The 16281-nt window shown below is 36.2% G+C and overlaps 1 protein-coding gene across 4 annotated transcripts in view; it reads left to right on the forward strand.

Annotated features, from left to right (window-relative positions):
* LOC310889835 (protein FAM240B-like) overlaps nucleotides 1-16281 on the forward strand; it is a 31878-nt gene that overhangs the window by 12319 nt on the left and 3278 nt on the right. For 3 of the 4 annotated variants that reach the window (XM_083817962.1, XM_083817963.1, XM_083817961.1), the window contains one exon: nucleotides 15296-15444. In XM_083817962.1, the coding sequence (XP_083674088.1) occupies nucleotides 15299-15444 (146 nt within the window). In that variant the 5' untranslated portion in view covers nucleotides 15296-15298. Of the gene's footprint in view, nucleotides 1-9675; nucleotides 9818-15295; nucleotides 15445-16281 lie in introns of those variants that run through there. The other variant, XM_083817964.1, reaches the window with a different exon arrangement.

The following is a 16281-nucleotide window of genomic DNA, read 5'->3' on the forward strand; positions in this document are numbered from 1 at the left end:
TTTTTCTTAATATTTGCAATTGGTTTTATTTCTGATATATTCAGGTCATGTTTCGTTCATTTAAAAATACTTGTTACTTTTACCATTTTCTCATAAATGCCTTAAGTTTTGTTCTAAATTAGATTATAACTGGGACAAAACCCAAACCGCATTTGAGTAGAGAAGCATGGCATGTAGTTCATTGGTGTGATCAGAGAAAGCAAATGAGAACATAAGGAAGAGACCTATGCTGTCCTTCCTATCTGAGATGGACTGGTACAAGTGATTTTTAGCTGCAGTGGACTGGCTCATGAGACCAATCCCCTCTTCCCTGTTGCCATCATGGTGAGCCTGCCGTGTGAACGTCCTCAGCATTCCTGTCTTCAGACTGTCATCTGAGCTTTTCATGAGATCTCTCTCCAAGTCATTTCCATTAAAACATTTGTGTGAGCAGAGACCCACTCTTCAGATTCTTTACAGCTCTAGGCTGCATCAGATGAACAGCTCAGGGATTACTTTCAGGACGGCAGCTGGCAGAGCAGGAGATGAGATAGTTGTTTGCATGAAGGAGGTGATGAGGTAGGATGGTAGTGGCTATTGCATCCCTTTGTGCCACCGCAACCAGGGTGTACATCCATGGAAGTATGGAATGTGCACAACAGGGTGTCATTAACACATCTGATATTGATAAGTAATATTAAATAAAATCAAAAACAAGGACCAAAGTCAAAATTAAGTCTGAGAGCTCCTGAATATGGTAGGAGGAAGCTCCATGGGGAAAAAAAAAGAAAAAAAAAAAAAAGAAAAAAAAAGAGAGAGAGAGAGAGAGGGAGAGACAGAGAGAGAGAGATTTGAGAGATTTTAGGTGAGCCAAAATAGAGGCACTGAACAAAAGTCAACAAATCACCCACTGGAACCAAACTATTTTTTAGCTTGAGACATCTACTGCTTATTTACAAAGGGATAGAAAGCTGAAACATTTCAGATATGTCATGATGCTTTCATGGTAGCCAAAAGTAAGCATTTCCACTGTAATTTGCCTCCCTTTGCTCCTGCCCTATAGGCAGGAAAATGAAAATGGGATTCCTGTAGCTTATAGCTGGCCAGAAAATGGGCTTTGTTACTGCCAGAAATTTCAACATTGCCAGTCTCTGTGTTTAAAATATTTAGGACCCAAGTACCTAGACAATACCGGCTAAGCTGGATCTCATTTTCAAGATAAAATATTATCTGGGTCTCATAAAGAAACTGCAAATTATGGGCACTGGCAGAGTGACTGTAAAGCTGTGCTATACCATTTCAGAAAGAACAGGAGGACTGCTTTTCGAAAGTGGAAATTTTTCCCCAGACCTAGGCATTTCATAGTCTTCATTTGCTTGTGATTGGTCTAACCATTGCCAGACTCGTTATTTCAGGCTAGAACTTTTATTCATCAAATCTTATACCAAGCTTTCAGAACAAAAAATGGTAAAAAAATGCATGTTACACCTGTCCAATTGTGAAATGTTGGACACAGGAGAAAAAAATATTGTTGATCCCTCCATTACTGAGTTTTGTTCCTCTTTGAATGAACTTTATCTCACTTATTTTAGTCTTTCTGTCAAAATAAAAGAAAAAAAAAAAGTCAAAAGAAAAAGCAAATATATGGGGATATAGGACCATAAAAATCATAAATGAAAAAGACCTGTAAGGTTATTTAATCCATTTCCCTGCCATTTTACTCTGACTCCTTAGTGCACTTGGTGGTGCTTAGCCCAATCTAACTTAATATATCTGAGGTAATGGAGTTTTGGTCCTAGCTTCCCCTTGCAAAAAGAATAGCAATTTATTATTTTTTTTTTACTATTTTCTTGCAAAATTTGTGTTCTTATATATTTCCATTATCTGAGTTAGTTTAATTCATTATAAAAACAAACAAACAAAATCTCTAAGTTAAACTAAAATAAAGGGTTTGGATACATAAACATATTGCTATGGCTACTAAGTTATTACATGTCATTTGATTTATTTTAATTCAGTGGATCCACATTCCTAGAGCATAAGAGTTACTCAAACACAGTTAGGTTGTTTTTACTTTAGTACTGTTGCTTGGAACCAAAGGGCACTTCTTAAGTGAATTCCCCAACTGTCCTCACTTACCACACTTTGGTTCACATCTCAGACAGCTAAAAGGACCTTTCAAGTAAGGTTAAATTGAAAGGCAATCTCCAAGAACCCACCCAGTACACACCAGCACTAACACAGTTTCACACTGGAGTAGAAATAACCTGAGGTAGAGATGTGAGCCAGCTACAGACCCTGAAATGAACCTGTGAACTTCAGGGTCTCACCACCAAGTGTTTTGCACTGCCAGTGTTTTTTATTATGCACTACCTGCTACTACATATTGATTTAGACTACCGCTTGCCTGTTAAATAAACTCAAGGCACTTCACTTTTGCTACCATCTAAAGTAACATCAGGAAAAGTTACCAGAGATCAGGGGGTATTTTTCAGTGTATTTAAGGCCTCAGATATTTCTAGCCAACATTCAAAGATATAAAAGTAAGATAATATTTCATTACTAAAAAAATAATAATGAAAAAGAAGATTTTAAACAGAAATTTTATTTATTTGTATTACAATAGAATATCAAGGACCAAGGAGCCCATTAGGACTAAAGAATGACTATGCTAAATTCTATGCTGTAAAAGGTGGTTTGCCTTCTGCACTTACTTCCCTGATGCAATAAGATGTGGTAAATTAATAAAGGAGTAATTCAAAGGAAAGCCTCAGTACAATAAGCCATATGGAGTGAAGAACAGCTCACTCGTTCCTGAGAAAATATTTCAAATCTGCGATGTTTAAAATGTTCCTGTCCATAAAGTGATTTCCTGAAATACTATCAGAATACGAAATTATTGCAAGTGCCATGAAGCATATTTGGCCTAGGATTCAAAGAGATGTTAACAGTAACTCCTTTTTATTTATTTATTTATTTATTTTTAAAGTACTTACTTAACAAGTCAAAGACTAATTAGTAGATTTGAAAACATTAATATGAATAGAACATTTGCTTGTGAAATAACAATTCTTTCACAATATCTTTATTGCTGTTAGCTAAGTCATAGTTTCATCTACACTGGTTATTTTCCCAGGTTTTATAGATATAATAATCCATCCACTGCTTCTCCAATTTGGACAATTATTAAGTTATTAAGTGTGAATTTTGAACAAATTAGATACCCTGGTACAACCTCTTAGGCAAGTATTTTTAAGCCATTTCCTGTGCAATAGCAAAGCCAGCTTTTGAGTTCCAATAATACAATTCCACAGTGCAAAGTGCTGACCAAATATAAACTTTGATTGCCAAATTAGATTTGTTCAAAACATTTTGACAAGTTAATTTTGCACTGGTAGATTTTATGTTGGCCCTCATGATATCTATTCATGCCAAATTTTGACTGGGCTTTACACAAATATTTTGTTCTCTCTCTCTTGTTTTTGTTTTGTTTTGTTTTGTTGGTATTGCATCATTTCCATACCCCTCTGGACCCTGCAGCCTCACTCACATAAGGCCTCTGTATTTTGTCTTTCATTCTGGACATTTCCTGCATTCAGAATTTTGCTTCATATTGGTCAGTCCATCAAGTGTTCCCTTAAGCTGTAGATCAAGATAGCATTTCAGCACCTCCTAGTTCTTGAGATATCAGACTTCTGTAATTACTTTTCTCGTCCAAGATTTTAACATTTCTTCAGTCAGCTCATACAGGACCAGTGATTAAAGTCTGTCTGACTTCAGTAGAGAGACCCGTTTGCCAGCCTGGAGCAATATAAATGGCATAATATCTTGTCATCCAGCATAATCACTGACTACATGGGATAGAAGATATCACTTACATCACACTGCATTGCTTTCACCTTGTCCCCTATTTTTGCACTCTATCTGGCATGTTCCTCCTGGAAACTTTCCACATTATGTCTGCTCTTCTGGTGCACACAGACAGAACCCCAATAGACCCTATCACTACCAGCATTGTCCTCTGATATAGTAGAGAAGATGGTATTAAGACTCCTTAAATTCTGGGTGTTGTTTGTCTGCCCAGTTGCAGAGAAAACATTGATTACCCTGACCTTCAGGCCTAAGGAAGATTGATCCCACTGGCCAAAACTGCACAACTGAAGGCAAATCTACACAGCATAGATTAAATTTTGGGACTAATGGAAAGAAGGACATGATGCTAAGATAACATTCAGCAAGTGAACACTGAAGAGATGTCCTGAACAAGTAGCTGGTAGATACATTTGCTGAGTTGCAAAACAAAGCAAATAATGCGAAGGTGATAAGAACACTTTCCCAGACCATACAAAGACTGCAGTACCATCTAAAGGTGCTCATCAGTACCTCCCATTTTGTCCTGTTTTATGCATCCTGCATCCTTAACATAACCCTTACATCAGAGAGATTACTGTATGTACTTCAGTCCCTGCAAATGGCAAAGAATTTTGTGTAAGTAAAATCATGAACCAGCTGGTGTAAATACTGTCTATAGTGCAATTTGGTCTTCATTTCCACATCCATTTGATGTCTGCTTCCCCTAATTCTTGAAAATAATGTGCAGTACAAAAAAGAAAAACATAGTCCTGGTAAGGATATGGAACTCAAAAATCTGCAAGCAGACACCCTTCACTTCCTCCTTAGGTAAACTCCATATTACCAGGCATAATTGGGTAAAGTAATGGATGTAACACAGCTTGCTAGACTATCCACAGGTGACTACAGTTTTAAGTGTTAATAGAAATCTTCAATGGCTTGTGACAAATTAATTTTCTTCCTGTCAAGGAAGGTTAAGGCTTGGTTACTTGCTACAAACGAGCATCTTATTGATAGCACCAACTTAGCCAGAGAAGCCCATCTGAGTAATATTCACCGTAACCGTTTGTGTAATTTTCTCTTAAAAATTACTGGAGACAGAGAAACTTACAAGAATTTAAGTACTCACAGGATCACCAGTGTGATTATTGTTTTTCCTATCATTATTTGACTAACAATTGATTGACAAGAGTCACTATTTTCAGACTACGTGTAAGAAGGGTAACAGTCCTCTCCATGCTGTGTGACAGCATGTGTTGATCATCGGCACTGAATTAGCAGTGGAGCTAATCTCCACAGAAGCTGCCTTTCTCAGACTCAGGTTCTCCCCTCTCTGAGTCTTCTTATATTTGCAACACAGTTCATGTGTTCTTGCCAGGAACCCAGACACTACAAAGAAATTGACTTGGATGTAAGCATATGCTTTTAAGTATCTAATTTTGATAACAGCATCTATGAAGCTGACCGCATGCAATACTAGAATCCACTAACCATTGGGGAAACATTTTGTGTCCAGATGCCCTCCACGTTCTTGACATACTTTACAGTAACAAGTCATTTTTTCACTCATTCAGACAAAACAGATCTGAACCACTCATACAAGTGAATATCAAACTCTGAAGAGAGACAAGAGAGATGGATTCATGGTTCTCAGCGTAGGAGATGGGTTAACGTCTGACTCCACATCAACAAAGTAGAACACAGTCCTGCCAACATTAGCACATTTTTAGCAATTCTTACCAAATTGAGCAGGAACTAAGGAGACACCAAATGTAGACAAGGCAGCCTTTTCTTCCACACTCTTCCTGGTTTTAATGACCAGATAGAGTATTCCACCATCATCAATGCTCCTGTGTTGCTATCACCCATGGAATTGCATCCATGGTAATAGTCACATTGCAGCTAAAGCAGGGCTGCCCCATGAGGGGGTAATGAGCCAGGAGCCAAGTGACTCAACATATGCAGTGCCTTCACCAAGAGGACTCCATCCTGTGGGATCTGAGAAGGGCAAGCCAAGCAAGGCCCAATATCTGATAACAGAGTCCATTAGCAACTCCAAGGATGGCAAAAAGATGAAACAAGTCCAGGACACCTCCAAGAGGCGGGTCCAGAGGAAGGTCACCCATAATATTGGTGATATCACTAGGTACTTTTGCCAGCTGTGTGCTGTTGGTCTTTTAGGACTGCAGACACCTCCAACACAGCTCAGGATCCAGCAGGAACTGTATTCCTGATCTTGAGTAAAAAAGGAGTGCTTGGGCAGGGGTGTGTGTCCCAGGTGAAGCCAGGCAGAACCATGAAGGTCTTCTGAGGCCCTCTAGGTATTACAGTAAGGAAACACCAAAAAAAAAAAAAAAAAAAAAAAAAAAAACCAGTTAACAGTCATTGTCTGCAATTGCAAACACAAAGAAAAAAAATAACATACATATGAATGATGATTTCTGCACCTAATAGAAAAAAATACAGGGTGAGGATAGGATAACAAAGTAGACTACTATTATACAACACCCAAGAATCAATCAGATCAATCAGTTATACCAAAGCTTAGGTCAGTGCAAGACAACATTGCTTGAGAATTATTAGCAGCCATAAATCACTACAAACGAGCAACTGCAACTGTCAGAGCCATACTTGGAGAGGTACACTATACACTTGTCAGCTCCTTAGGTGAAATTGTCGGGTTAGGCTAACAACCTCCAGAAGGTAGTGGTACCTATCTGCTTTTCAAAGAGGAAACAATTTATTCAAAATATTTTCTCTGACATGTCTGTAAAATAAATCTATGCAAATTCTAAAGTAACATAATATTCATGCAGATTACTCTGGACTACCAGAAGGCCACTAAGACTGTACTGTTTATCTGCATTTAGTATCAAAATGAATCTTGCATGCCAAGAGACAGCCACTTTAATTACAAAGAGCAAAGAGCTCTGATTATTTCTATGCGGCCTATGGTAGCCTAGTCCTTTGCCTAGAACTTCCAATTTATTCTTGCTGTTATGCACCACTGAAATTACACATCAGAATTCTGGGTAAATTCTCAGACATGTAGAATTTGGGAAGTTTCAAACACAAGGCTACACAAATTACAAGCAGGATTTTGAGATCTGTGGGTTTTTTGTTGGTTTGTTTTTGTTTGGTGGTGGTGGTGGTTTTGGTCAGTGCTGCAATCAAATAAAGACTTTTCAAAAGAAATTTCATGTACCTCCTTTGCCATGAGAACACATGCCTTGGAATAGCTAGTAGCCAAAATATGAGGCAATCTACTCAATATATAGGACAGTGCAAAAAAAACCCCTTTGAGTCATACAGGAGATTAAACAAGCATTCTATTGCCTGTCTCTCAAGTCCAGAGTATTTCATTATTTATATGAAGTGGAGCAGCTCCAAGAGGAGAAACTGTAAGTGTCTGACATCATCACCAGTGACTTGGGCATTTGCCTACAGTCCTGGATCAGCTGTCAGATGGAGCAGCCTGTCCTAGAGCAGTAAATTACTGGCCTCGTGTTACATTTCATAGCTACCTTCCACTAACAGTAGTGGTGCTGAGTGTCTTTCTGAATGGTTGGTGGAAAAAAATAATTTTGCAGTTCACCTAAGCTATGGATTCAATAGGGATACTTGATGGCTCATTATCCTTCTTTCTCTTCCTTTCTTCCCATATAGTAACTACATCCACCAAGTGATAAATAATCAATTTCTCTTTATTGTAAGAGATAAGGTTACCTTTATCACCTCTCCTTTACTATCTTCTACTTTTCCTGCAGAAGAAGAAACTTTTCTCTCTGATGGTCTCATTGATGTGTATCTGTTTGAACTTAAAGCAATTGTTCTCAACTAATATTTAGCTTAAAGTATGCTTCTTCTATTTCAAACTGTGCACATTTTTCGCAGCTTATAGTATCTGATCTAAAAAAACATATTACCTCTACATATTAATCTCTTCCAAACCTTAGTCATTGAAAGAGAATTAGAATACAACCTACTGTGTTATTGGTGGAGCCATATTCGCTCACATTTCAAATAGAGACATTGGTCTGATTTTACACCATTTAAGGCTTTCAGACAAACTTTGGAGGATTTAATAATTAAAGACCTGAAGGCAAATGGAATAAATGTGAAGAGGATTTGCCAAAAGTCACTCATGATACATTACATCGTTGTTTCTATTAGACTGAGATAAACGTGGGCAGATAAATTTAGACCAGATAAACTGCAAACCTCAGAAAAATATTTAACATAAGGTCACAGGAAAATTATTAAATATGCTGTAAAACAACAGAAAATAATCTCTTACAAGACATTTAAGTGGGTAAAAAGTGGCCAAAATCAGATAATATCTTTTAGCAAAAGTCCTCTCTCTGCAAGAATGTTAAAAGTGGGATTCCTTGGGTGTCATCTTAAAAGTCTTACTGCTGTTTTGAGTGGTGATATTTGGCATAAAATGAAGGAGTGAGTTAAAGAAATTTTCCAGAGGACACAAAAGTTGTCATCAGCATAGAGGACAGAATATCAAAGACAAAAGAACCAGATGATATGAAGGACTGAAATAAAGTGGCACAAAAGACAGGTCATGAATTTGAATCTAATTAAAATTTCTGTTATAAGCTGGAGCTTATCGGTTGGAAAAAAAAATAAGAGGGGAACTAGATGTGTGCATTAATCTATTAGAGAGTGCTTATGAGAATGGTACATCCTTGGAAAAGACAAGTGTGTTTCTAGGAGAAGTCAGATAGTTATATCTAAACAAGGTAATTAAGTGTTCATGCCATGTGGAAGATACTAATACTCAACTGGAATACTACATACATCTCTTATCACTGAGTAAGCAACTAGAGTAGGTACAGAGAAAGACCATGAGATCTGTTCAAGAGAACAGATATAAGAAGAATCCAATGCCCTTGACAGATTTATCATCAAAACAACAAAGGAGAAAGGAGACAATTTCTTCTACATATACCATAGAATCTAGAGAAGGGAAATTGTTTCTAGAGCAAATTTAAGTTGTAAATTAGAAGAAAATATATAGCTCTTTGAGCAGAAAAGTTCTGGACCAATCTTTTAATGGAAATATCAGGAGCCAGAAACAACTCATTTCAAGTAACTCATTTACCAAATTCATTTCATAACTTGGTAAATTAAGAGAAGGATTATGCAGTTAGGTTGCCAATAGCATCTGAGATCAGGAGGTCCCTTTCAGTCTTCTCTCCCTTTGTCAGAGTAAGCTACACCTTACTGCTCTGTGCTTTTCTGTTCATCCAGTGGTACCAATAGAGGGAGGAAGAATCTGTCCAAGAACGTGGAAGTGCCAAATTCTATAACAAATTATATACTCTATAATTCCAGATAGCAGAAGGCTGAGTTCAAATTCCTGTGCTATTCAGAGTATTAACAGCTTAGCTGGAATCCTGTCATGTAGCTTGCTTGGTGCTCCTACAGAGCAACACTCCAAAAGTGGGTAAAAAGTCTATTTATCTGCCAGGCACTCAGTAGTTCAATCTGAGACAGGCTGTGTTATTCAACATGTTCTCTTCAGATCTATCAATTTTCTTGGAGGGGACAGTACGGATTTTTTGCAAGTCATATGGAAGTTATGTTCCAGTGATCTGCACTTGTCAAAGAATAACTGTTTCTCCAGAGCCAACTTATGACATCAGCAGCACCTGCCAAAAATTATAGCGCAGATCAAATGTGGCATTCAAAGTTTGTGCCCTGTAACTGTCTGGCCATTCCACTTGGTGTGTTACAGCCTTCACAAAATGAGGCTGTAGGTTTGGGTTTTTTGCCCCTGCCATTAAACCAATCCATAATAGCAGATGTCATCACTCCCAAATAAAAATAAGTGACGGATGAAAAGATTTCATCAGTTATTCCTGGCAGTTGGAGTCCTCTTGAAAAGGGGAACCCAGAGGTAAAAGTGACAGTATTCAGTAATCACTCAAGAAATCCATACTTTGACAGAAGAGGAAACTACTATACACTCAAAGTAAGCATTTATATTCTTGTATTTTGGCCAAAATAAGATTTTCTCATCCTACCTTGATTATTAAACTCACCTAAACATATATGCACTTACATTTATTTTATTTTTGATAAATTGTGTGAATTTGAATAACATTTTATTCTTTTTCTCTCCACGACCTTGTATTATGGTGGATTTTATTGAAAGATAATCTGCACCTGTCTGATTTATAAAATTTCAGAATTATCCTGCCTGTTTTGTTTTACTCTAATCTTAACTTCAATTATTAACCTGTTGTTTATTTCTATGTTGTTTTGGGGTATTACTACACCTTCTATAATAACATACTTCAGCTGAATGAAAAAATATCATAAAATCAATATGGGATTTTCATCCTTATGATGCAGACTAATTTAAAGTTTTTCAGAAAATAAAGATTTTTTTAATCATTATTTAAAAAGCAAAACAGGACAAACAGGCTTAGATCACAGGAACTATACTGTAATAACAATTCTATAATACCGGAAAATGCTCTATGATTAGGCAAACAAATCTCAGAGAAGGGCAAAAAGAATAAGAGATTAATTAGGGGCCCAACAAAGATAAAAAAGCTCATGGTCATGATATGACCCTGGGGACTAGTTCCACCTAAAGTCAAAGATAGCCTTTCCATTGTTTACAATGACTTAAAAAAAAAATTAATAATAATAATTTATTTCAGAAACATAAATGTTCATGTTGTTCATGTTCAAACTTAAAATTGGTTGAATCCTTAATTTATTGAAAGTGTTAAAATTTACCCTATATCCACCTTTTAGAAAGGAAACATTTTTAAAAATATATATATATAGTAAAAAAATCATTCTTGTTAAAGATTCTATTGTCTCAGCACACACTTTGAAAATAAAGATTATAAATGTTTAAACATTATTTCATCTTGATGGTTAAAGTATTTTCCAATAAGAAAGAAAACATAAGGTTCATTTCTTTTTAATAGCCAAACCAACTGATTGATTTTTTTGTTTGTTTCTTTTGAAACATTTGGATTAAAATTTACTTTGACATTTTTTCTCAAAATATGTTTAGATAACAGCTTTGTCAATGCATTAAAATATTCTTCACTTGAACATAAAAGATTTTCAGAGATTCTTATTGTCTGAACAAGTGTTTTCTATCTACATAAGATACTGAATACTGAAGATGAAAGCTAGCTTATGACGTGTAGAAAGGAAAGGCCAAAAGTGGGTTAAAAAATGCCTCCTGATATTTCAGACAAGATTTTCTCCTTTTCCTTGTTTATTTTACATAAACTTTACTAAAAAATGCACTTTTATTCAAAACAGCAGGTGTAATTTCTGACTCTAAAAATGTCTCTGGCAGGATTCCAAAGTAGAAAGATGGTTATGAAGGTGGAGAAGAGAAATTCCTTGCATTAGGTATTTGTTTAATCTCTTCTCGGTACTTCAGTCGAAGTTCTATGATATTTTGATAATTCAAAATATGCAGACCAGGAAGGGACTGAGATCAGAGAATTTGGAAATATACTAATTTAGTACTTTTCCAAAGCACATGTCTGCAAAACAGTTTAAAAGACAGAAGGTTGTACCACTGGCTGCTTCTGTATTAATTTTGTGGCAGTGAATAAAAGCTCTGCATATGCTACCTCCCAGCTAGGAGCAAAATTCAATTTCCCTTACACACGAGAGAACTGCTGAGGAAAAAGTACTAATCACACATTCTTTGAATCTCCTTTAAACATGTCCTGGGGCAGCAGGTCAAAGAATTTAAACCAATGCATTATATGTAGATGCTATCTGTGTATCATAAGTGACAGCCCTCTTACAAATTGCTGCATGGCCATTCTCTATTAACTAACAATTTGGCAACACAAAAAATAATTCCTGTAAAGGACCAATGGTATAACAAACCATTTCATACACTCATACACATATTTCTGACAGTTGAGTTCTGCCTAACATATAAACTCCTTTTGCCAAGACCTAATTTTATTTTTAATTAGATGCTGTTTTATCAGTTTGGCTCACAAAAATAAATAAACTAAATAAATAAATAAATAAATAAAATCAGTCAATTATACTTCAGATCAGTAGGTTGGACTCCACAACCCACAATACACATCTTACTTGTACTAAGTTTAGTAGGTTTAGTAACACTCTGCCCTGCATTACCATTATGCACATGCTAGTAGTCCTTCATAGGAAATACATCACAGAAAGTTTCATAAGTATATTTTTCAATCCATAAATGACACTCACACCAAGACTTCTGAATGATTCATTATGAACACAGAAATGTTGCTGTTTCCTATTTTACTTTCATACCAGTGGAAAAACATTTTAAATCACCCTGCCATTAGTAACTAGAAAAATGCTTCCTCAGCTTTCCTTTAGTTTCTTCATGACGATAATTCATTATCTGAAATTAAAATAGAGATGAGAGAGAACCCATTTTCCTTGCTTACTTTCCAGTTAGGCAAGAGAGTGTAAGAGTGTTTTTGACGTACAAAGAAAATCTAACCGTCCTGATAGTTTCTGAACCTTGAGTTATCAGAGTAAAGGAAATAAGAACAAACTAGTTTGCCAGTATTAAATACAAATGTCAGTGTAATTCCAATTTATTTTATTGGGACATTTAAATGGAAACAGAAACTCAATGAACCAATAAAAAATAGAGAAGTAAAATAGAAAGAGTGATTGATACAAAAAAAACAAATGGAGGATTACTCAGAAAGGAAGTTCCTAATTATAATTCAATTAGAAAAAAAAGAAGGTATTACATAGTGTACATGACCTTTACTCTTTCTATACATAGATATTGTAACGTGAGGTTCACAGAAAAGATGTTTTCATACTTCACAGTATGAGAGATGCAGGCTAATAATGCCAGATGGCATCATCTTCAAAAGTCTTATATCAAGAATCTGTCTTAGCCAGAACCACAGTGATAGATACCATGTGAAATATTCACTGTTACTGATATTCCTAGGAACCATTATTAAGTCAAATGTCCTTGGCTTCCAAGATCTCCCAGAAACACACCAGACTAACATTTGCAGAAGTATCTCCTTTTTGGGGTACCTGCCTGACCATAACTTGTGCTTCTGAGTGAAGCCGCCAAGATCCAAGGTAGCCAAAACAAATAAAGAGGTAAAGATAAAGACTGGAGGCCCTCCTTGTACCTCTTGAAGAAATTCTACTAGAAGCTTAATAATCATAAAATCTTAATTTCTAATGAAAGGTTAATGTGTTGTGGCAGATCTTACACAAGGCAAAGTATAATAGGGTTTGGAGGGCAAACCTACTCAGACAGTTTGTCAGCAGTTTGCACTTGGCTTCTGCAGCAACAGTATAATTATCTGGAGTGTCAAGTGGACAGCTGCTACTGATAGAAGATCCTTCAAATGGTGCAAAGACCCAAGTGACCTGCTGGTCTAGGAATGATGAAATAATCTTATTCCATCACTCACTGTAACTACTTATTACCAGAGCATTTATTGTAACATTTTCGAAGCCTATAGAATTAGGGTGCAGATACGGCATGTTCCAATGTGTCCATGACATTCTGCAAGATCAAACCTTAAATAATACTGTTATTCTAGTGCCTCAGATTGAGCTAAAAGATCATTAAAATATTATCTGCATTCTCACATCACTGATATACAAAATACTTTTAGGAATTGGTGCTAGTAAAACTGGTGTAACCATAGCCATATAATAATTCCTGCTATACCCCACTGTGCTACATCATTCCCAGTCCACAGCAGAGGAAACATAAGAAAACTGCTGTGTGCCTTAGATGAAAATATCTGATTGGTTTGGTGATATTACTTCTCTTGCTGACCTTCTGGTGACAACTAACATAACCATTCAGGCATACCTGATACTCCATCCCTTAGAAGATTATGTTACACATACTAATCAGTCCACACTACAATTTTACTGTGCTGTGTTTAAGTGACCGGAGTTATCTGTGGGGGAAAAAAATAATAATATATATATATATATATATACACACACACACACATACGTATATGCTGCAACTGGAAGTTGCAGAGATTTTTCTTTTTGTTAAGCAAGTTTTTCAGTCTGGTTAGACTTAGGACCAAGTTTGTAGAAATTATTAGTTTTTATTGATATTTCTTAAATAAAAAAAAAATGTGGATATTAAGACAAATCTAAATATCTAGTCTAGGAAGACCCCAAGAACTCACCTTTGTGCCCTTTTAGAACTTCAGGAGTTTAAATACGGTATTTGGTAGGAAGACCTTGCAAAATACTGCTGTCATTGTGTTGCGTCTGACACTTTTTTTTCTCTGATCTTCAGTTTACAACACGGGACAAATCAAAGGTTTACTCTCATTGGCCTACACTAGCATAGTCTTCTTAATACTTCATAAGTATACCTCATAAGGTATGGCAATATCTGCAGAGCAAATTGTCAAGTACATATCAGAGTCTATAAGGAGAGTGATGCTTTGGCAAGGGGGTTGGGCCCAATGATCTCTTGAGGTGCCTTCCAACGCCTTTGATTCTTTGATTCTGTGATTCTGTGAAATTGTGCTTCATGACTGGGGTAGAAGAATAAGAAGTTGTTGGTACCTCATATAATTTCCTACCAAAGCAATATTTGGCCGACAACAAATATAGCATATGATACAACTTTTCTGATAATTTCCTTTGGGAGTATGCAACAGACCTTAACTTTTCAAAGAGCCATTAAGATTTGAAAACAGGTTTGTTCATATCAGCAAGCATCTAAGACATTTGAACATTTTAAAACCATCCACTTTTGAATACTACGTGTTTAGCAAGGAAAAAATAGTCTCCTCGCTTCTGCCTTTTTTCTCATTTATTGGAGAAATTCAACTCTACATTTTAACAAGCTCTACTTTTAGTAGTATTTAAGTTTAAATTTTGATAAATTAAAGAACAAGCCCATAACAAGGTCCCTAGAGCTTTCCACTTTGTGTGCTTCAACTTCAGATTCATAATTCCCAGGCATATTTTGTGTTTGATATCATTTGAGAAAGTAATAAGAATCATTTAAGTGCAAAGTATTTCCCTTGGATAACAACCATCTATGATCTCTTTTAAAACTACAGGAGACAGAAAAAGAGAAAACCCTTCACAACAGCTCATCTAAACTTCACTCACTAGATTTGAAAGTGTTTTTCCCAAGTTCTTGCAAAACCTTTTAAACTCTCTCACATACTAAGCTTTACACAATATTTCAGAAAACTGCCATGTGTAGTCTTTACTCAGTACCAAAAATATAAGTATGACATTTAACTATCACCCAAGGACTGGTTCAATGCATGAAAGTTTGCAATAAGGCAGAGTAAGCATGGGTTACCTATACTCTTTAGGCAACATACTTTATTTTAAAAGCCCTTCATGAGAAAGAAATTGCAAGGGGCTAATCAAAATAGTGTCTTCCTCAGGTTCAGCTCCTAACTGATTTGACATCCAAATTGTTTTTCAGATAATGAGCAAGCATACCAACTTTGGACGCCACAAGATGGGTGGTCATGATGCAGAAGGGCTGAAGAACTTCTGGGAGAAAGTCATCCAAGAGCAAACCAGACAACGAGAAGGTGAAGAGCTTAGGTTAAGGAAAAGTGCACTGAACAAGTAAGAGGTATTTTTAAATTTTTGGCCAAGAGAGCAGTCATATCATCACGTGCTTTAAAAAAAAAAAAAAAAAAAAAAACAAAAAAAAAAAAAAACTAACCCATTATTGTAGTGCTTTATTCATAGCACGGATTGTGTTCTGGGTCTTTGGCACTTTTCCTCTCACAGCTGCTTGTCTCATATTTCCATGGCTCTTCTGCATGGAAACTCAGACACCCCTCACCCCTGAACCTCTTGAACATTCTTTAAAGGCCTTGGAGCACAGACACATAAAAATAAAGCACCTTGGCACTATGGCCTGTGACAGCTAGAACATATCAGGATTTTTACCTGGAACTGGTACAGCTTCAGTAAATAAATACAATTGTATCATATTAAAGCAATAGTTAAACCACCCATTTAATGTGTAGCTTAAACAGATCCATAGCACCTTTATCATATTTGACAGTCTTTTACATCATATAAGCCCAAAGCTAGAAATGGTACAATAAGGTTTACCTATTCCATGAAACACATCTCATAAACATTCCTGCTCTACAACAGAAAAAAATAAATACAATAAAATAAAAAAGGCTATTAAGTTTTTAAATTTTATTTTGCCAAAACAGTATAAAACAACAACCACCCCCTAGAAAGAGCTGTGGCTGTAGTATAAATACTCCACTCAGGTGTAATAGATTGCCTCAAATACTTGCTCAACCTTTTGCACCTCAGAAGTTTGAATTAGGGCCCCCAAAACACCAAGTGAATCCCCTAACTAATGGACAGTGCAGCAGAATAAGAAATGCACATCCCTCTTGTGTTTTTCTTACGGGATTTTATCCTGAAATTGGCAAA

The sequence above is a fragment of the Anser anser genome (assembly GCF_964211835.1).
Source record: "Anser anser genome assembly, chromosome: Z".
NCBI classification, from domain to species: domain Eukaryota; kingdom Metazoa; phylum Chordata; class Aves; order Anseriformes; family Anatidae; genus Anser; species Anser anser.